We start from the raw sequence: 22,146 nt of genomic DNA on the forward strand, positions 1-22,146 counted from the left end.
GATCACTACCAAAGATGATACAATAAAAGCACAAACATAGATATTATTAGAGAACTACTAAGTAATTCTAAAAAAAGAAAATGGACATCTGGGAAAAGACATTCTAGTTCATCCTTACTGCACAAGAAATCACTCAAGTTTTTCTAAATAGATAATGAATCATTAGGAAAATCTTTTAATCTGTAGACAAAATCATTTTAGAAAATCCTCCTGTATTGACAAACCACTGTCAATAAACACCAGGTTCTAAATGAGATGGTTAAGAAATTTCTAAACAGAGCTAGCTGTTTTCAAATCATTCTGGATCTATCACACACAATATAAAACAGGATTAATGATATGGTTTGAGTCCAGAAAAAGACCCATACATTTATGATTAACTGATCTTCAACAAAGGTAAAAGGCAATTCCATAGAGAAATAACAGTAATGTAAATAAATGGTGCTGGAACTAGGTATCCTTAAGGAAAAAAAAGCCTCAGTCCATACTGTACACCATAATTTTAAAAAACTCAAAATGTATCGCACACCTAAATGTAAAACCTAAAGTTATAAAGTTTCTAGAAGAAAATATATAGGGGAAATATCTGTAACCTCAGGCAAGACAAAGATTTTTTCTTTCCATTTTTTTTTTTTAGATTGGCCCTGAGCTAAGATCTGTTGCCAATCTTTTTTTTTTTTTCTTTTTTTGCTGCTGCTGCTTCTCTCCAAAGCACCCCAGTACATAGTTGTATATTCTAGTTGCAGGTCCTTCTAGTTCTGCTATGTGGGACACCGCCTCAGTATGACTTGATGAGCAGTGCTAGGTCTGCGTCCAAGATCTGAACCGGCAAAACCCTGTGCCACCGAAGCAGAGCATGTGAACTTAACCACTAGGCCATGGTGCTGGCCCCTGAGACAAAGATTTCTTAAGACATAATGCCAAAACACAATTTATAAAAGAAAAAAATTGAAAAACTGGATTGGCAGAAAATATTTACAAATCTCATATCTGATAAAGGACTTATATCCAAATATATATAAAGAACTCTCAAAGCACAACAGTAAGAAAACCCAATTTTAAAAGTGGGCAAAAGATTAAACAGATCTTTCACCAAAGAAGATATGCAGATGGCAAATAAGCACTCATCATCATTAATCATTAGGGGAATACAAACTAAAATCACTAGGTGATACCACTACACACTTTAATTAAAATGGCTTTAAAAAAACCTAACAATTCCAAGCACTGATGAAATTGCACCATGAATGGGAAAGTCTCATAGATTGCTGGTGGGAATGTAAAATGGTACAGCCACTTTAGAAAACAGTTTGGCAGTTTCTTATAAAGTTAAACACACCCTTACCAAACAACCCATCAATACTGTCCCTAGGTATTTACCCAAGCGAAAAGAAAAACCTATGTTCATACAAAAATCTGTCTGTGAATGTTTGGAAACTACTCAAATGTCCCTCAACTGGGAAATGGATTAAAAAACCGTGGCACACTCATACAACAGACTTATTACTCAGTAATAAAAAGGTACAAACTAATCATATAAGCAATAACATAGATGAATCTCAAATGTATTATGCTAAATGAAAGAATCCATACTCAAAAAGTTATTGTATGATTCCATTTATATGACATTCTGGAAAAGGCAACTAGAGAAAAAAACTAATCAGTGGTTGCTTGGGACTATATACTAACTGAGGTGGCGGCTATACCATGACACATTTTGTTAAAACTTGAAGAACTCTACACTAAAATGGATGAGTTTCACTGTATCTTAATAATTTCTTTAAATGAAATATGAAGGGAAAGCCAGTATTTCTACATCTCCCTCCTTAAAAAATATTTTTTAAGCATTAAAAAAGTTTAAATCCTGTCCTGTAAACATATAATGGTGGTGGTTACATGAATCCATACATATGTTAAAATTCACAGAACGGCATATCACAATAAAAGTCAATATTACTGTCTGATTTTTTAATTAAACAAAAACAAAACAAACTAAAAAACATGCATATACAGTTCTAGAATGCATAAGAAGCAGATGCCAGAGTTAACTCGAAGACAACTGAGTACCCAACAGAGAAAAGATGAGAGGGAGGCCCTGTTTTTAACTGCAAGTTTTTTTTCCTTTTAAATTTTATACTTAAATACCTAATACTCAAATACCCTAACAGAAATCATAATCATTTTGTTTATCTTTGAAGATTTAAATTGAAAACCATATGTATTTTTGAATCAACACCATTTACAATAAACTTACTTGGGTATTTGAATTTTTTTTTTTTTTTGAGGAAGATTAGCCCTGAGCTAACTGCTGCCAATCCTCCTCTTTTTGCTGAGGAAGACTGGTCCTGAGTTAACATCCATGCCCATCTTCCTCTACTTTATATGTGGTACACCCAACACAGCATGGCTTGCCAAGCTGTGCCACGTCTGCACCCGGGATCCGAACTGGCGAACCCCGGGCAGCTAAAGTGGAACATGCGAACTTAACTGCTGCGCCACCGGGCGGCCCCTGAAATATTTTTTAAAAGCTTATATATTAGACCTAACAGGCCACAAGCTCAGCTCATTTTTTTGCCAGTCTTCTCAATAATTGACACCAGAATCACTCCTTTGCCACTGAGAAGTTGGCTATTAAAAAAAAGGCATCTACCAATCATCCACAATGTAATCCCAACTATAGTAAATTCCAACTTAAAAAACTGATCGGTTTAGATGGGAAAAATTAATAATAGTGAAAGACACCGAAACAGATGGATTCAGAAACTTAAAAATTTTTAACCAAATGATCTTTTCAATGAAACCAACAAATTTACACATTAAAAAGTAAAAGTATCCTGCTGATATTTTTTACTAACTCACAGTCTAAATTAAACATTGTTAGAAACGAAAGCTCAAGAGAGGAACTCAATTTTAACAATTTACTCCTGTGGTCTTGCTAAACAGTACATTTGTAACAGCTATCTTTTGAATACCTATTAATAGGTATCATGCACTGTGTACTTCACAGGCATTATCTCAGTTAATCCCTTCAATGACCCAACAAGGTAAGCATCATTATTTCCATTTTCAGATATAGAATTCGGAGGGTGTAAGAAATATGCTCAAAGTTACTTACATAGTAAGTAAAGAAGCCCAAATTCCAAACTCAAGCCTCTATAACTTCAAAGTTCATGCTCTTTCTTTCTGTTATGCTACTCTGTGACTTTCTTTTTCCAGGAGGAAAAGACAAGAGGAGGGAACACTGAGAGAAGAATATCACATTTTCCATAGCTATCACAAATTCAAAATGCAGAATATATTCATTTTGGCATTTCTCTAATATATTTTATAAAGTAGAAACAAATGTCCAACAGGGGAAGAGTTTAATACTGTTTTATTAATATAACAATTTGGGAGCCATCATAAACATTTTAAAACTATACAGAAATCTGTTAAGTTAAATAGAAGGGGAAAAATTAAAGTGGTAGTTCATTGATTACAACTGTGCAGACTATTTATGTGGACAAAAACTAATAAGCAAGCAATGTTCTGCAAATGTGACAGCAGCTGATAAATCTATCTGAAGAAAAACATCTAACGTTTAGTTTTTTTAAAATTTAAGTATCTCCTGATATTAGTAATAGCAATTCACTTTAAATAGCCTGAAAAAAAATATTCCACAAATACCCATAACTAATCTAGTGATTTGACAGAGATTACTTCTCAACATTCAGGAGTATCTGACTTGCCATAACAAACCAACCAACCAATCAGCTGCAACATTTGAAAAGCATAAAAACTGCTGAAATTTTTCAATGTTTTAAAACTTACCCTTTTAAAGGGTAAGAAATCATAACACTAAGTCACAGAGAATGAGAAATACTACCAACAAAAAAAAGTACTTTTCATACAAGAAAAATTATCAATACATCTTCCATCTTAGTTCTTTAAATGGCTACTACCAATTTTAAGTGCTGTTTTTATTGCTAACTTGCTGTATGACTTCATACAAATCATATTATATTTCTCATCCATTGTGTACTCACACATAAAATGAAGAACTTGAACTGGACACTCTTTTATGCCATTTCTTGGCCTAAAATTTCATGAATCTGCAGATTTAAACTGAATTAAAGTTACCCTATAGAAAAAGGCTATTTGACTCATTTAAAATGTGTTCATACAAAAACATTAACACTATCAATTCCCACCAAAGCAAAAGGTTAACCACAATGACAATAATCCTTGGTGGTGAAGCATATAACATTTTTCACTTACCACCAAAATAAATGCAGCCTCAACCAATGACACAAAAACCAAGTAAAAGCAAACAAAAAATTAGGTAATCTTGAGTTTGGTGATGACATTTTAGATACAACACCAAAGGCGTGATCGATATAACAAATAGCTGATAAATTGGAGTTTATTAAAATTTAAAACTTGTGCTCTGTGAAAGGCACTATCAGGGGAATAAGAAGACAAGCCACAGACTGGGAGAAAATATTTGCAAAAGGCCCACCTGATAAAGGAGAGTTATCCAAAATTTACAAGAACTCTTAACATTAAACAATAAGAAAAACAAACAACTCGATCAAAAACTGAGCAGGGCCAGCCGGGTGGCATAGTGGTTAAGTTCGCGTATTCCACTTCAGCGGCCTAGGGTTTGCAGGTTCGGATCCTGGGCACAGACACAGACATACACACTGCTCAAGCCATGCTGTGGTGGCATCCCACATACAAAATAGAGGAAGACTGGCATAGATGTTAGCTCAGTGACAATCTTCCTCAAGCAAAAAGAGGAAGACTGGCAACAGACGTTAGCTCAGGGCCAGAAAAAAAAAAAACTGAGCAAAAGATCTGAACCGACACCTCACCAAAGATGATATACAGGTGGCAAATTAGAATATGAAAAGATACTCAACATCATATATCATTAAGGAAGTGCAAATTAAAATGAAATACCACTACACAGTAGAAAAGCTAAAATCCAAAACACTGACAACACCAAATGCTGAGGAGGATATGGGAGTAACAGGAACTCTCATTCATTGCTGGTGGGAAGGCAAAATAGTACAGCCACTTTGGAAGACAGTTTGGCAGTTTCTTACAAAACCAAACATATCTTACCATATGATCCAGCAACTACATTGCTTGGTATTTACCCAAATGAGTAAAAAACTTGTTATCTACACAAAATCCTGCACACGATGTTTATAGCAGCTTTACTCATAATTGCTAAAACTTGGAAGCAACCAAGACATCCTTCAACAGATGAACAGATTGATTAACTGTGGTACATTCATACAATGGACTATTATTCAGCACTAAAAAGAAATGAGCTATCAAGCCACAAAAAGACATGGAGGAACCCTGAATACATTATTACTAAGTGAAAGAAGCCAATCTGAAAAGGTTACATACTGTATGATTCCAAATATATAATGTTCTAGAAACGGCAAAACTATGAAAACATTAAAAAAAAAAAAATCAGTGGTTGTCAGGGGCTTAGGTGAGAAGGGAGGAACAGGTAGAGCATGGATGTTTAGGGCACTGAAACTATGCTGCATGATACTATAATGATGGATACACGTCATTATACTACATTTGTCAAAACCCACAGAACTACACCAAGAGAGAACCCTAATGTAAACTAGGACCTTGGCTGATAATGAGCCTCAATGTTGGCTCATCTCTTGTAACAAATGTATCACTCTGTTGTGAGACGCTGATGGTAGAGGCAGCTATGCAGGTGAAGTGGGAAATGGATAATATGGGAACCCTGGACTTTCAACTCACCTTTGCTGTGGATCTAAAGCTGCTCTAAAAAATAAAGTCTAGGGGCCTGCCTGGTGGCACAGCAGTTAACTTTGCATGTTCCACTTTCAGTGGCCCGGGGTTCACTGGTTTGGATCCCAGGTGCAGACCTATGCAACACTTGTCAAGTCATGCTGTGGCAGGCGTCCCACATATAAAAAGTAGAGGAAGATGGGTATGAATGTTAGCTCAGGGCCAGTCTTCCTCAGCAAAAAAGAGGACTGGCTAATCTTCCTCAAAAAAACAAATAAAAATAAAGTCTATATATTTTTAAAAAGTAAATAAAAAAGAGAGAAAGTTAATAATTTGAGTAAACCCATAGTAACTATTTCTAAGGCATTTCTTCCAAACAGTATGTCCATTTTAAAACTTTACTACAAAATGGTAAAACTGATAACAATGATTACCTCTAAGAAATGACATGGAGAAAGTAGGGCTTTCACTTTTTACTTTGTTAACAAGGTAGTGTGAGCTTTTAACAATATCCACGTTAACATTTGTACTACTTGTTTTTAATAATGAATTTTAATAAGGGGGGGCACAATGTTCTAAAAAATTAAAGACACTGTTAGCACAAATTTTCCTCACCTGTGACAAGAGGCTATTGGACTAGGTAATATATCTAGGTATAAGATTAAAGTTCTACCTACAAGTTCAGTCAAAGCAAATGTCTGGAGAAAAGTATTTTACCAAAAAATCCTTAATGGGTCTAACTTGAACAGTGCAAATCACCTTAAAAAGACTGAAAAAATTAGGGGGCAAGAGCAAGGATGTGGAAGTACTGAGTCTTTACAGTTGCTAAAAAAAAAACCGTCCTTATGAACCAGTCTCTTCCCTTTTTATTTACATAAAAGAACATGTTATTCCAATTCAATACGTAATATTCACTAATTTTCTGCCGCTTACTAGGAACTGTGCTGGCACAGGACATATAAATGAAGAAAGAGTAACTGGATTTAAGCAACATGCCTTATGGAGGAGACAGGTAAACAGTGAATTACAATTTGATGAATGCCATAACAGAGGTGAACTAAAAGCTGGGCGAGCACTGACCAGGAGTATCAAGCAAGACTTCAAAGTGGAAGGAGCTGGATCTGAGCCAAGCACAGGGGAGAAGTGCAGGGACTCTCTCATTGAGGAAGCGGAAGGGTACAAGGACAGCATTGTAGGTCACAGGATTTATTCTCTGATCTATGATTTACTCTGTGCAGCTAGTAAAGGTCTTTAAGAAAGAGAGTGGTATAATAAAGTTTGCTTTTTAAAACCGTTTATTAGGATTTTAAGGGGGAGGGGCCAATATAGAGAAACCCAAGGGGAAAATTGTTGGAGAAGATCAAAGACAGTGGTGATTTGGAGGGAACTGCCTTAAAGATTAGATAGCTCCTTTCTCAAAGAGGAGTTAAGAACTTCATGTCTTGGCCATTAAGGGGATCAAAGAAGATATATGAAACACTCCCTCTTTCTTTAACTAAAAGAAGCAAGCAGTCCCTGGTTTTCCCTAAACCAGATCATTTAAAGCAAATCTTTTTTTCCTTAGGACAATGATAAATTTCAGATCCATGCTCCTAATGAAGGCTTTTATATCAAATAAGTCATGTGTTCCTAACAATGTCACAAACACAAATATACAAGTCAAAGCGTTTGCTCTAAAAGATTAAACAAATATACAATAAAAATTAGACACAGGGTTCTACTGTGCTATAGAGTATACAGAGGTACTTAGGATAAATTGAAATATTTATTAAATTAGACCCAAAATTAATGACAATTATAACATTAAATTTTTGCCCTTTAAAAGTTTTTAGATGGGGCCGGCCCGGTGGCGCAGCGGCTAAGTGTGTACAGTTCCACTTTGGCAGCCAGGGATTCGCTGGTTCGGATCCCAGGTGCGGACATAGCACCGCTTGGCAAGCCATGCTGTGGCAGGCATCCCACATATAAAAAGTAGAGGAAGATGGGCACGGATGTTAGCTCAGGGCCAGTCTTCCTCAGCAGAAAGAGGAGGACTGGCAGCAGATGTTAGCTCAGGGCTAATCTTTCTCAAACAAAAAAAAAAAAGTTTTTAGAAACTATTACAGCCAACAAGAGTTTAAAGAGACATGACAACTAAATGTAATGTGGTATCCTTTATGGGGTCCTGGAACAGAAAAAGGACATTAGGGGAATACTAAGGAGATCTGAATGAAGGTATGGACTTTAGTTAATAATAATATATTAATGTTGGTTCATTAGTATGGTAACAAATGTGCCATACTAATATAAGATAATAATCAGGGAAACTGGGTGCAGAGTTTATGAGGTATATATATGAGAACTCTGTTCTATCTTAGCAATCTTTCTGTAAATCTAAAACTGTCCTAAAATAAAAGATTTATTGAAAAGCAAGTTTTGGGAAGGGTCATACCACTTCATATATATAAACATGTACGGCTTCTTTTAGCTTTATAAAATACCTTCAGAAAGCTTACCCTAACAAAACTGTGAGATACTCAACACAGGATTTGGCAATTAGTTGAGGTTAGGGGATTTTTAAATCATCCCTATTTTACAAATAAGAAAACTGATATAGACTGTCACCAACTCATAAAGGCTTGATTCTTAGTTCCATATTCCCAGCACTGTATTACACTATACAAAACTCAAAGATTTAAAAAAAACAATACCTTGTCTCCATAATTCTGAAACAATAGTCTCCATATAAAGCAGAGTTATTAGTCAAAACCTTCTGGTTATCACAAAAGACATGGAAAAACTGCAGAACTGTTACAGACTAGAGGAGAGAAAGAAGAAATAACTAAATGCATTCAGTGTGGAATCCTAGATGGGATCCTGGAACAGAAAAAGAACATTAGTGGAAAAAGTGGTAAAATTCAAATAAGGCCTATTGCTTAGTTAAGATTACTGTACCTACGTGAATTTCCTAGTTTTGGTAACCATATTATGATCACTGTATGGATATTGTAGAGGGGAAGTTAGGTGAGTGGTGTACTAAAACTCTCTGTACTACTTTTGCAACCATTCTACAAATCTAAAATTAGTTTAAAATAAAAACAAACAAAAAGTCTTTTGATTATGGAATAATCTCCAAGCGTATTATTAAGAGAAAAAATCAAAGTGCTGAAAAATGTGCTTGCATGCTACCCTTTGGAAAGGTAGAGTAGAAAATGCTTGTAAATGTATTATATATCTCTGAAAGAGCCATCATATAACTGAAAATAGTGGTAGTCTTTAAGAAGGTTAAGGGGTTTACTTTTTTTCACTCTGAATCCATTTGTTCCTTTTGAATGTTACTGGCAAAGCAAAAAGAAGAGGACGGAAGGAATATAAAACGTGATTTCAAACCCCCAGGGCACAAACTATAGTAGAAATAGTAGCAGCAGTGATGATGATGATAAGTATTTTATTTCTTGCCTCTCTCCTCCCCCCAAAAAATTTTTTAAGTCATTCTGATGAACTTAAGACTAATTAAAATCATTCTTTCCAAAAATAGTCAGTATGACATCTGATTATCTGAAGGCCTCAACAGGGATTTGAAAAGTATTTTTTTCTGCTTTACCCTGCTTTTAAAACCTCATTTAGATTTCTCAAATCCCGTTAGAGCTAGGATGATCATATAATAAATCACACAAACCAGGGCACTTTGAGAGTAAAAAGGAGTGCTAACAGTAATTATGCCAGGACAAAAGGCATACACGGGAACATGTGGTCATCCTAGTGAAAATTCACAGATCCTATGTTAGAGCATTCCTAAAATTCAATTTTAATGATGATTGCTTGGAACACTTATTTCATTGTCTAAATCAACTCTTCCTTTTCAAATACTACCTGCTTTCAGAATTGAAATACAGATTTTCATTTATGCTGATCAGAAATTTAACTTCAAAAGAATCAGACTAGGAGCAAATTCACTTTTCTAAAAAAAAAGTGTTAATGTTAAATATTTTAAAATGCACAGACGTGTATACACACACCCAGCTGACTTTCCTTCAACTGCCTCTTCTCTCAAAAAAAGCTTCAACTTGTGGCCGGTCTAATTACAAATGAATAGAAGAACCTGGCTGACCTGCACGTTATTAAAATACACAGTAGCTCTAGTTCCTTACAGGTCAAGGATTCTGCTTCCAAGCACAGGACAAATGCGGAAACTTCTCTATTACAAATTTAGCTGTGCTGATCATTTAAATATAAATAGAGATAGAGATTGTCCTAAATTTACCCATATAAGTGGAATCTTGTTATTTGGTAACCATTGCTGATTTTGGAATCACATAATCCCACAGCTGTACCCTTTCCAGTGATTAACTATATGGTAATTAATAGGGAAAATTAGAGCTAGAGAAGACGCAATTATCGGGACAATACTTTAAAGATCACAACCAACAGCCCATAATCTCAAATAGCAGAACACAATATTTAAGACCCTAAAGAAGGGATATTCTCTTCCGTCTTTCCACAACTATTAAAACCTAATACAATTTCTAAAAAAAAAATTTAAGGAAAAAATATTACTCATAGTCAAAGTCAGTGGATCCAGAGTTTCTAACGAATAGTCAAATTAATTATTAACACGAGGATTATATAGACTAAAGTTTTAAGTCCTGTCTGACTTTTCCCATCTAGACTAGGCTTGGGCCAAGTTTAAAACAGTTTTATCTTTAGCAGTATATTGTACCACTCATGCCAGCCCTATCTGCTAGCACCTCGCTCCGGCTATTAAGCTGCATACTGTAAATGTTCCTGTTTCTCTCCGCTCCAAATCTCCCCAACAAAAATATATCTTTTGTATCGGATTTACCATTATTCCCTTAGAGACTGTCTAATGTTACTAAGTGGATATATTAAGCGTAGCCCTACCTCACAACTCAAGTAACATACTTGTATATAACTTGGACTTTCTAAATTCAAAATACAGAATCATGCTGATTTCACCTGCCATGGACAAAAAATGGTATTTTAGCAGATAGAACCATACAGGATAGTGTCATATTCCATCTATGAAAAAAAACCAATCCTCTTCTGTCATAAAATAAATGAGAGACTTCCTCTGTCTCCCTCTCCCCTACTCATTCCAAATAAAGTAACTCTAGTATTATCCCAAACAATTCAGAAAGAAAATGTCTCAGGATGAAAAAAACTACCCCCCCCAAAAAAACCCATTCTGAAGGATTAGTGGTGTCATTTTATTAGTATACTTAAAATTTATTTCAATTTGGAAAGTGGACAAAAACACCATTGTGGGCAATTCCTCAAAAACCTCAATTCTTCACTATTGTCTTCATAATCATATAGTCTGATTCACAACAACTTCCAGTGTATTATTATGAAACCAAAGACCTCTGAAGTCAGAGACAGCAAAAATCAAATCATTACCATCTGCTAGCTGTATAACCTAGGGCAAATTACCAAACCTCTCTCTAGGCATAGGCCTGTTTCCCCAGCTGTAAAATCCAGATGATTACACTATAGTATTACTGCATAGGTTGTGAGGTTTAAAGAAGTAAAAAGTAATGAATTATTATTTTAAAGTACTGTCGAGGCCAGTCAATAACCCAGAAGAATAAATTCACTTATTAAATTTAATTCTATGTAAATTGGTAGGAAAGATAATTGGCTAGCAATCTTAGCAAATAACTAAGAACTTGAAAACAGTACACTGGGTCAAAGGTATGAGTATATCACACACTCATCTAAAAATACATGTACACCTGTTTGGCACATCCAATTTACTGGATAATTTTACTAGAACAAGAAAGAACTGGCTTCCAAAAAAGCACTACACTGAAAAATTACTAACTTTTAAAAATCCTACGGAAGAGATCAACCTTTTTCAGAAATGCATGCAAGATAGAGCAAACAATTCTTGAGGCATTCAAAAAAGAAAGGAAACAGTTAAAAATTCCTCTGGGACCCACAGTAATGCATATTATTTCTTGTACCAATGGCTTGTATGACAAATGTCTATCTATTCAGACGTTTGACAAAAATTCTGCACTAGTCCACAGGAAAAGAAGTGTATGTACAGTGTGTCACACAGAAGGAAACTCACAGCTAAAAAATGACTGCCAACTTCCATACTTGAAATATCCCTCAACTGGCTTTACAGGATATCACAGAAACTAATAATTCAACCTAGATAATCTACAGCACTGCAGGAAGCTGAGTCCCCAAGCCTGGACATTCTTCTCAGATTCTCCTAAGCCTCTCCTTCCTACATACTTGCCTTAGTTAATCATTAATTGAAATATCTGAGCAATTTCTAGGTGCCAAATCTTGACTCAACACTAGAAAAATGAATAAAACAAAAAAGTCTCTGCATTCAGGGAGTTCTAAGTCCAGTGAGATAAGATAAATTATAAGAAGTAAGTAAGTATACAGTAGGAGAGGTAGAACAGTACAGTGGCTAAAGGCCTAGACTGGTCCAAACTACCTGAAAGTGACCTCTTCGACTTGCTCCCAGTGCAAACTGGGTAAGTTTTTCATTTGTACAATAGAGATAATAACAGAATTTACCTTACTGGGAGATTACATGAGATAATAGCGCATAACATAGTGTCTAATACAGTAAGCACGCCGTACTATTAGCTACTACTATTATTAGTAAAAGCGCTATTACTGAAATATAACCAAAGTGCTATGGGAGCACAGAAAATAAAGCAACTAACTTTGCCTAGGGAAGATATCAGAGACGACATCAAATTGAGTCTTGAAGAATGAGTAGTAGGAATTCCAGATAGGTAAAAACAACAATAATGAAAGAGCCAAACATTTCCAGATAACAGGAACTGCAGGATGGCAGGACAATGAGGGGAAAAGAAAAGAGATACACCTGTTATGGTGGCACCACATGCTTAAGAATCTTATAGGCCAAGTTACTGAGTTTGGATCTTATACTTGAAACAATCAGGAACCACAGGAAAAGTCCCATTTTAGGAGAGATCAAGATTCAAATCTGAGTTTCCTAACTACGTGGCCTGAATTTCTCCGAGCCTCAGTTTTCTCATCTTTAAAATGAGGGATACCACCCCCTGGTTTGGATAGTTACTTAGATTAGATAACTATCTCCAAAATGCCTTGGCACAGGGCTGGCACGTAACACATACTCAGAAAACAGTAGCTGATAGTATCTTCACTAGATATCACAGCAGTCAATTTTTGATGTTGTAATGGTCAAGGATACTAGGACAGTAGCCTAATTTGACAGTATCCAGTAGAAGTACCATTCTCCCCTCCCACTTACTCTTTTACTGGAACAAACTGGATTGATTTTACCTTCTTTTCTTATCCTTTTATGATGCCATGCTAACAAATGGGCACTTAATAAATGTTTGGGAAATGGAATAAAATTGTCTAGTAGATCTATACACAGCGAAAAGGAAAGCAAGAAGCCATAACCAATCAATTAAGCTTATAACACTGAAAAAATATATAATGATAAGCATACCAACTATTTCCCACCAATTAGTTAACTGGTAGAAAATGCTGCCATGTATTAAACAATGCTTTATATACAGTACACAACACCAACACTCATCTCCTTGAAAAGAGGCCAATCTATACACCACAGAAGAAAAAACACTACAAATCAGAAGATTAAAGTTCAAAACTCAGCTCTGTACTAGGCAAAACAGGTAATTTATCTGGGCCTCAGTTTCTTCATCTGTAAAACTGAGACACTATCTATTTTATTTACCTCACTGAGTTGCTGGAAGACAAGAAGGTATATAAGGGCACTTACTAAACCACGACAGTATACAACTATATTATATTACCATACTAATATCCAAGTTGGATAATTTTACAACATCCTGGTGCCACAGTTCCTTAATTTCCTTTCCTATAATAACCTTGTCTTCCATCCTACATTAGCCATCTCATTTTCATGATCATTACCAATAATCTCAACCTTCCATAATCTATTTCAAACATTGTGCTCTCCAACCACAATCTTCTATCTTTCCAGCTCATTCCCTCTAGTATCTCCACTCCAACAATTCCTAAACCCCATCAGAACATATAATCCACTGACCCAACTTTTCACTCCAGTCCCCCACCTCTCCACCTGAAAAGTCCTCACTTATCTCCCTATCAACCTTAAAATCACACAGTCCATTATTATAATCACTCCCTTGCCCTCACTCACATTAACTCTGGTTTACGGAGACTGGTTATCACAGCTTTAACTGTATGTATAGCACATACAACACAATTATATCTTAATTAATCTTCCCATAAGAAAAACTGCTTTGATGTCTATCCCTCTTAAACATCTTAAATAGCTACTACCTTCCTGCTTAAAGCATTAAAATAAAACTTACTTTTGCAGCCCTAGCTTTCACTTTTTCCCTATGCCCAATGGTTTATTCATTGTCATTAAAAAAAATCAAAACCCAGTTCTCCTTCTATACTTTTGTACATATACTTCTGTACTTTTGTTCCACTTCTATACTTTTGGCCTGGCTATTTTCTCCAACTGAATGCCTCCCATTCTTTTCCTTTGCAAGGATGCAATTCCATCTTTCAAGACCCAGCTTAAATGCTAATTTCTTCATAAAGGCATACCCAATCATCCCACTTTAAGAGTTCTCTCCATTTCTTAGAGTTTTGCATTTATTGATGGTCTTATAAGTAATAAACTAAAAATTACTGTTACTTTTGTTATCTCTCAATCTAAAACAAAAGCTCTTTGGGAAAAAATACCACTTCTTAACCAACGTCTACCACAGACATACTCATATTTACTTCTCAATACAAGTACTATTCAAACACTGTTTTAACAATCTTCTCAAAAATTAGTTTATATTCTAGAAAAATATTCAAGGCAATCATACTCCTTGTTAAGTCTTGTGCAGATGTTACCCTAAAGCAGTATTACACCAATTAAATTTTCAACCACTTTCGCCCTTTCTCTTAAGGTACCTCATAATTTTACTCACAGCTTTACTCACAGCAACAAGAGAAATTACTGACACTACAGCATATAATCCACAAGCATCAGTTTTACCTTCTACTGTCAAGGCCTAGAGTGTCAAATTAATTTCTTGATCAGTACTGTCTACAAAGAGTGAAAAATTAAGTTGCTCTTCCCTCATCAACTCTGGAAAAATTATGTTAATGAGCCATAAGACATGAGGACTAACTTTTCCAACAATCATTATTTAAAATGTTAGTCACTGGAGCGGGCCCCGTGGCCGAGTGGTGAAGTTCACACACTCTGCTTCGGCAGCCCAGGGTTTCGCTGGTTCAGATCTTGGGCATGGACATGGCACTGCTTGTCAGGCCACAGTGAGGCGGCACCTCACATGCCACAACTAGAAGGACCCACAAGTAAAATATACAACTATGTACTGGAGGGATCTGGGGAGAAAAAGCAGAAAAAAAAAAAAAGATTGGCAACAGTTGTTGGCTCAGGTGCCAATCTTCAAAAAAAAATGTTAGTCACGAAACATCATCAGTGACTTTCTATTACAACTTTAAACCTGGAGAGTTGCTTTGTATGTCTATTCTATAAAACACAGAGACAAATCAAAATCCCTCTTTGAAATCCATGTCATGTCATGTCAAAGAGTGGCAAGGATGACAAATAATTGGCACCTTGTGAGATGAGACCAAATGTAATATTACAAAGATATTTTCTGGTCTCTTAAGTGACACACAACGCAAAATTTACCTTATCTCAACATTGCTGGTAAAAAGAATTAAGGCAAATAACAGGAAACTCCTATTTTAGGCCTTAACTCTAATTTCTTACTATCTATAGCACTTACTAAAACACTATGTGCTATTAACCTATGTACAATGCCAAAGCAACTTCAGCTATTTTTTCTTCCATACAATCCTAAATTAAGTATAAAATACTAAATATATTTGTTAAATCCCAAAGATATCATTTAGTACAAACATGATAATACAGTATATTGTGTCTTTCAGCCTGGGCATATTTAAATTTTTGCACTGATTAATACAATATGCACTAAGCACATTTAGTTAAATGGACAATTCACTTTTTATAAATGGAAAATCATTACAACATCTTCTGGTATTCACTGCAATATCAAATCAATGACTTCTTTCAGTATTTGTGGTGGTCATTTGTAATTCCTTTGGTAATTACTCTGAGTCAGCTTTCACTTAATACTAAATGGCAATGCTAATATGAAAAGAGAATTAATGCCAGACATACAAGCAAAAGTACCAAGTTGTTTCAGGGAAGGAATTTTAACAGAATTCAAGAACTGGATGTCTAATTCAAGCTGAAATCAATTTTCATTAATAAAATATTAGAAACTTATTAAGTCATAAGAACAAAGACGAAACCCCTTTCGGGTTTCAAATCCGTAATTCAAGATCTCATGAACTTCTGCTACTTTTTTTCACAAAATGGTAATCTTGACCACATCAAGAAAACAGACTGTCCTTTTTTCATTTTATCAAGTACCCAAATAGATAGAAATTATATGAAAATGTATCTCAGCTAGGAAGCAGCACAAACAGGATAGGTAATTATACATGTGCTTAAAAAAATTTTAAGTCATGAATTTTAGTTCTGGTCATATAACCTATAAAGACCTGAAAAAATGTGATACAAGAATCCCTCTGCAGAACTTTAATGAGAACTGTGTGACACGTATAGAATAAAATGAGAGAATACAACAGGGACACCTATTTTTCTATAATTTTGACAGCACTAGAACCGTCCTGTAATAATCAACCTAATAGTATATTTGTCTAGACCTGTTTCTTCTTCGTCTCCCATGCCTGCTTTGAAAAGAAATAAATAAGCATACCATCACATGAAGCCCTATGATGATAGCTGTTGCCAATCTCATTCTCCCTCCAATGCAACTTTTTTTATAAATGTCTTTCTCTGATTTTATTCCTTGTTATGTTTTCAAGGGCCTTTTGCCTTAAATATATACCCTTTACCCTTCAAATCACCACCAGGGAGCCTTCCCTTATGTTAACCTTACTTTTGTCACCCTTGATCCCGATAATATCCTAACCAATAATTCTGCATTTGCTAACAATGCCTGTTCATCATCACTGTTTTGAAATCTGTACAGCCTTGGTTCCAATCCTTTCCACTTATCATAATGTGTATGAGAAAGGGAATAGTAATGTTTCAGTATCCCAGGTAAAGCTGACACTTATTTTCATAGCTAGTGGCATCTCTTCCAGATGATGGGAGAGAGACTCAGGAAACAGATTAGAACACTTGCCCTTGTGTCATCTCTGGCATCCTTGCGTTAGAATGCCAACTCTCTTACATAGGACCTCACAGAAAATATTAGTGTGTTAGTATTGTATTAGTATATTTTATATATATTAGTATATTTTCTGTGAGCTAAGTATTTTAAAACTGTAAACCTCCTGACTTAATGGTCTGAACTAAGAATTAACTGAAGGTCACATCCTGGTATCATATATGAAACACAAAGAAGAATCCTACAAACATACTACATAAAAGTAATACATGACTTGCTTACTGCCATTTACCATTATCACTACTTAAACAGATTACAAAAAGTTCTTGGGTAATTTTTATATTTTTATTATGACCTTTAAAATATGTGTGTCTCTCATTTTTCTATCACTCACTGATCTATTATTGCAGTTCCTTTGCATTAGAATTCTAATGCAGAATACATTCAGAACAAGAAGGAAAGAGAGGCTACTCTAAATCCCAGCCCTCTGCAGGTACACAAACTGAAGAACATTTCCTCACTAGCACGCAACTATATCCCCATTAATAGCTGCGCAACACAAAGTGCTAAGCAGTGTCTATCTTAACACCTTCCAGCTGTACGTCACTGTACAAATAAAACTTTCTTTGGTAAACCTGTAATTCAAAGTGCTGAAGACATCTTTAGCGTAAATTATGTTATGTACTTTCCATTAGTTTGTGTAACATTTCAATCTGTGAATAAATATGCCTTAATCTGGTACACGTAGGCAGAAGTCATGTCTCATTCAGAAATTGAGGTCAGATTCTTAAAGGAGTAGGCAAAACTCTCAAAATATTTTTTAAAGTAAATACATCACCGTAGATCACAAAGATTTCCAAAAATAAAATACCACTTAAGAAGGCTACACAAAAGAATATCTAAACTAAAACAACAGTTAACAATATATCCTCTATGACACAGAGTAATTTATCACTGTCAGAAGCCTCCCCAGAAGCCCTTGGGAGACCAACAAGAAACAGATCTGGACAAAACAGAACAGAGTAAAAAACCGTAACTGTATCACTTCACTCAAAAGCCCATTTATTCTTTCTGAAGTCTAAGTTTATCCTCCATTTGATGACTCAATTACAGCTATATAAAATATATAATTGCCAGTAGAGATAATAGTCATGAGCACAGCTTCAAGAGTCAATAAGCCAGAGTCTGAATCCAGGCTCTGCGATTTACCAGCTGTGTATATTTGACAAGTTATTTAACTTGCTGTGCCTCAGCTGCCATATTTGAAAACAGGAGTAATGTACCTACCTCCTAAGGTTATTGTGAAGATTATGAGATAATACACATAAAGCCTATAGAATAGTACCTGTTTATTATTATAATGAAGTTATCAAATGTATGTTTTAAAATATATGCCCCTGATAACGATTACTCTTTATTTCATAAGTGCTTCAAGTGGGGTACCACAGTTAAGCTCCTCACTCTATTATACAAAATACCTTTGAAACTCTAGGTGTTCACAAAATCTAACAGTGAGCCCACCTGTGACTCCATACTAAGTTCAAGAGACAACATTCAAACTCTCCAAAATTTGCACTTGATGGTAAACCAGCAAAGAGGGAAATTCTACAAATTCTAAATTAGCTAGCCAAATTAAAGGCAAAGAAAATGACAATCATCTAGAACTCACCAGAGAAGATACACAGAAAAATTTCCAGTGCTATAAGAAGATCCATTTAAAGCAACAGGATCCATGCAGTGTGTGGAAACTTACTCTGGATTTGTTTACAAGAGTACTCAGTGGCTTCACCTCATTTATCACTGAAAACCTTAAGGAGGCCACATTTAATTTTCAATAACAACCTTGAAAAATGCTCCAGATATACTACACACAGGAGCATCCTATTACATTTTCTCTCCACTAACTTTAAATCGAAGGACATCATTCATGAAAATCAATCTATTATTTTCCCCTTTATTAAGACATCCAGAAAAAATATCCCTTTAAATATTTTTAAATGCTTTTTAGAAATGTTAGCACAATAATTTACAAAGGCTTTAACAGCTTATTATTGTCTAAAAGATTTTCATTCCCAATACCCTATTTACTCATAATGCTAGGACATCTGAATTTTAAAAAAAAAAACATTTTTCTGGTTGATCCAATACAGCAGGAGTTGGTTACTCCAACATAAAAGCAGGAAATAAACTTAAAATATATGTAGTTATCTTCAACAGACTACCAAGCAACCAAAAGCAGGTTTTACATAAACCCAACTAAAGCATCAGACTAAACTAAACTACAGCATCTGAAGAGAAAGTCACCTTATTTGAAAAGGTAGAGGCTTTCTCAATGTTTTCAAGTGACAGCATTCATACTCTGCTACCCAGTCTTCAAAATCTTCTTTCAAGGCCCTGCAAATCCTGTTTGCTTAAGCCTGCTGAATTTCTGTGGTCGCCTGCCATTTTCCCTCAAAACTTAATTGGTCATATTATCTACTTCCAGTTTTATGAGGTCACCTTGAAATTCCCCCCTCTTGGAAAAGCACTTGGGGGTTTTAGTTATCAACATGTCTCTTTAAAAATTACCAATAAAACCCACACATCTTGCAGCCTACTCATGTTTTATGGTTGCTCACTAAAAAAACCACCTTTCTCAGGGATCAAACGGCTAATAGGAACTGCTTCAAACTTCCCTACCTGCATTATTTCTTAAACACCTTGAGATCCTGGATTGTGCTGCGGCTACACAGCAGGCGCATGACCACCAGGCTTTTCTACAGCCCTCAGATCCCTTACTGCTGCAAAACTTCTCATAAGCGTTCTATGCACTAGACTGTTAACAGTGTTGGTTTAACTGCTTTACCTGTTTATTTACCAACCCAGTCATCTCAGGGAATTCAAACTGCCTTCTGAAACACACCCCGAGTATTCCCGTGTTACTCTGAGGAAGCTTTGCAGAGGGATAAAAACTTCAGTTCTGATGTTCATCCCCTGACCCAAATTGCTGTTGCCAGGATATGCGGTAGTAATGCGGTGGTGTCTCTGACACTCTGAGGTTGCATTTTACCCTAGAACTAGCCAATCTCTACCAAATCCCTTTTAGTCGCGGAGATTTCTGCGGAAACAATGCTCAACAGGAAGATATTTTAAACAGCCAAAAGACGAGTTATTCTAATTTGGCCTTTATTTCTTCCTCCATGCGGCTTGCCATCACAAGGACATTTTTCCATACAACATTTGCAACTGAAGACAGAAAAATCCAGTTTTTGGCACTAGTTAGCACACGCTTGGAAAGTCCATTATCATGATGCTCCTTACAAAGCTTCTTTCGAGGCAGGATTCGGGGCTAAGCTTACATCGACCACAGTCCTATAACTCACTGTTTTCCAAACCCAATTAACGGCCTAATGACAACAGCATTTACGCCCGGGGAAATCTCAATGGTTGACGAACCAAGAAGGCGTCTGACAACTAAGGCACCCTTTTCGCCGGCGAGGAGATGGGAAAACAGACAATGAAAGGGGTTTATTTATTATAGTGGGGAGAGAGAAAGGAGGGCTCCAAGAAGAGCCGTGCAAGCAAAATCCGGGGTTCCGAAGCCGGGTCTCCGCAACACTCGCCCCGAGCCCTCGCCGCCCAGCCCTCCTTCCCTGGGCGCCAGCCCTGCGCCTCCCCAGGCCCGGCGGGGCCGCGGGGGCACAGCCCTCGCCCAGCGGCCAGGCGGGGGTCCCGAAGCCCTAACCGGCCGAAGCCGCAACCCCGGCGGCCTGAGCGTAAGAGGGAAGAAAATACGGGGCGATAGGAGACGCGGCCTCGCCTCAAGCTGGGAGGCCCCCGGAGGAATCCGAGGCGGGAGGAGAGCGAGCAGTCTCGTAAGCCGGAGCAGAGCCTGGAAGGAAGGAGAGCGGGCAGCGGGGGAGGAGGAGGTTCCGGCCCGGCCAGCGCCTTCCCCGGATCCTCGGCGACGCCCGTGTTTACCTGAAAGTCTCGGTCCTCGTTGAAGCGGGAGAAGCGGTCCGCCATTTTGCCGCCTTCACTCCTCTCAGGACGACGCTCTCCAGTTCGCTCTTTCCCTCCCGTCACACCCGCCCCCTCCCTCCCCTCCCTGTTCCCCGCCTCCTCCCACGCCCACCCGTCGCGCGCAGGCGAGGGAGGGAGCCAGCGAGACTGCGCGTCCTGGCCGGAGCCCCGCCGGCGCAGGCGCCCTTCAGCCCCAGAGGCGGAACCTTCCCTGGCGTCCCCGCTTCGCGCGCGCCCCAGAGCGACCCCGGCGGCCGCGCGTGCGCACTTGCGCCGGAGAGCTGCAAGCGCTTCCGGAGAGAAAGGGCACAGCGGGCATAGTGGGCTTGCGTCCGGATGTTTTCCACCTGCTGGTGTACCCGAGTGCGGTATCTTTTTAATTCTATTGACTCCTTCTGTTTGCAGGACCATCTTCTGCTTTATTCAGCAAATAGCAGTATAATGTAGTGGCTGAAAACGCAGATTATGGAGCCAGACTACTTAGTTTAAAATCTCGGTTCGCCCTGAGGATTAAACGGTGAACGAGATAGGACAGGTCCATTCTGTCACAGGGCTTACATTCCAGCGGGGAAAATGAGATAAATAATAAAATAATTACCTGGCTTTAGGTATTAACAAGTGCTACAAAAAATAAAACTAGGTACAGTGGGGAGAGGGACTATCTCTGAAACGACCTTTGACCCGAGGAAGAGCAAGGGACCGCAGCCTTGGCATGGAGGGAACAGGAGACCCAAAGGCTCAATGACTGCTAAGAACTTGGCATTTTCAAGCGATCTTTTGCGAGAAGTATTTCTCAAGACAGCAAAGTTGATCCAAATCAACTCTGGGCTTCACTTTCCTTTTTGTAAAATAAGGAAATTGGACTTGATAATCTCTACTGTCCCTGCCCAGCACTGACTTTATGTGGATTATGAATCAGATTTTTCCATCCTATGACCTTCCTGAGGACCCCACCCAGCCCTCCAACTCCCTTAGCCAAAATACATAAAATACATAGGAGGGGAAGCTGGACTTCCTTACTTTTGAAAAGAGTAGTTGACAGAAATCACACAATGGAAAAATGGCCCTTACCCTACCCTGAGAGAGTCAAATGGAATGTAATTTTTTGGAGAAATGGTGTGTATTTTCTACTCCTTTGTTATCCTCTGCC

General features: G+C 37.2%; 1 protein-coding gene across 14 annotated transcripts in view; it reads right to left on the minus strand.

Moving 5' to 3' along the window:
• The window catches only part of GPATCH8 (G-patch domain containing 8), a 102,228-nt gene extending 80,989 nt beyond the window's left edge, over positions 1 to 21,239 (minus strand). For 3 of the 14 annotated variants that reach the window (XM_070483363.1, XM_070483365.1, XM_070483358.1), the window contains exon 1: positions 20,955 to 21,018. Coding sequence is in view for 2 of the 14 variants with exons in the window: in XM_014849368.3 (XP_014704854.1) it covers positions 20,955 to 20,999 (45 nt within the window). In the remaining 12 variants the exon portion in view is untranslated. Of the gene's footprint in view, positions 1 to 20,954 lie in introns of all 14 variants that reach the window. The other 11 variants (XM_070483355.1, XM_070483353.1, XM_014849368.3 and 8 more) reach the window with 10 other exon arrangements.
• Between the last annotated feature and the right edge of the window lie 907 nt (positions 21,240 to 22,146).

This window comes from Equus asinus, chromosome 13 (genome assembly GCF_041296235.1).
Source record: "Equus asinus isolate D_3611 breed Donkey chromosome 13, EquAss-T2T_v2, whole genome shotgun sequence".
Classification (NCBI taxonomy): domain Eukaryota; kingdom Metazoa; phylum Chordata; class Mammalia; order Perissodactyla; family Equidae; genus Equus; species Equus asinus.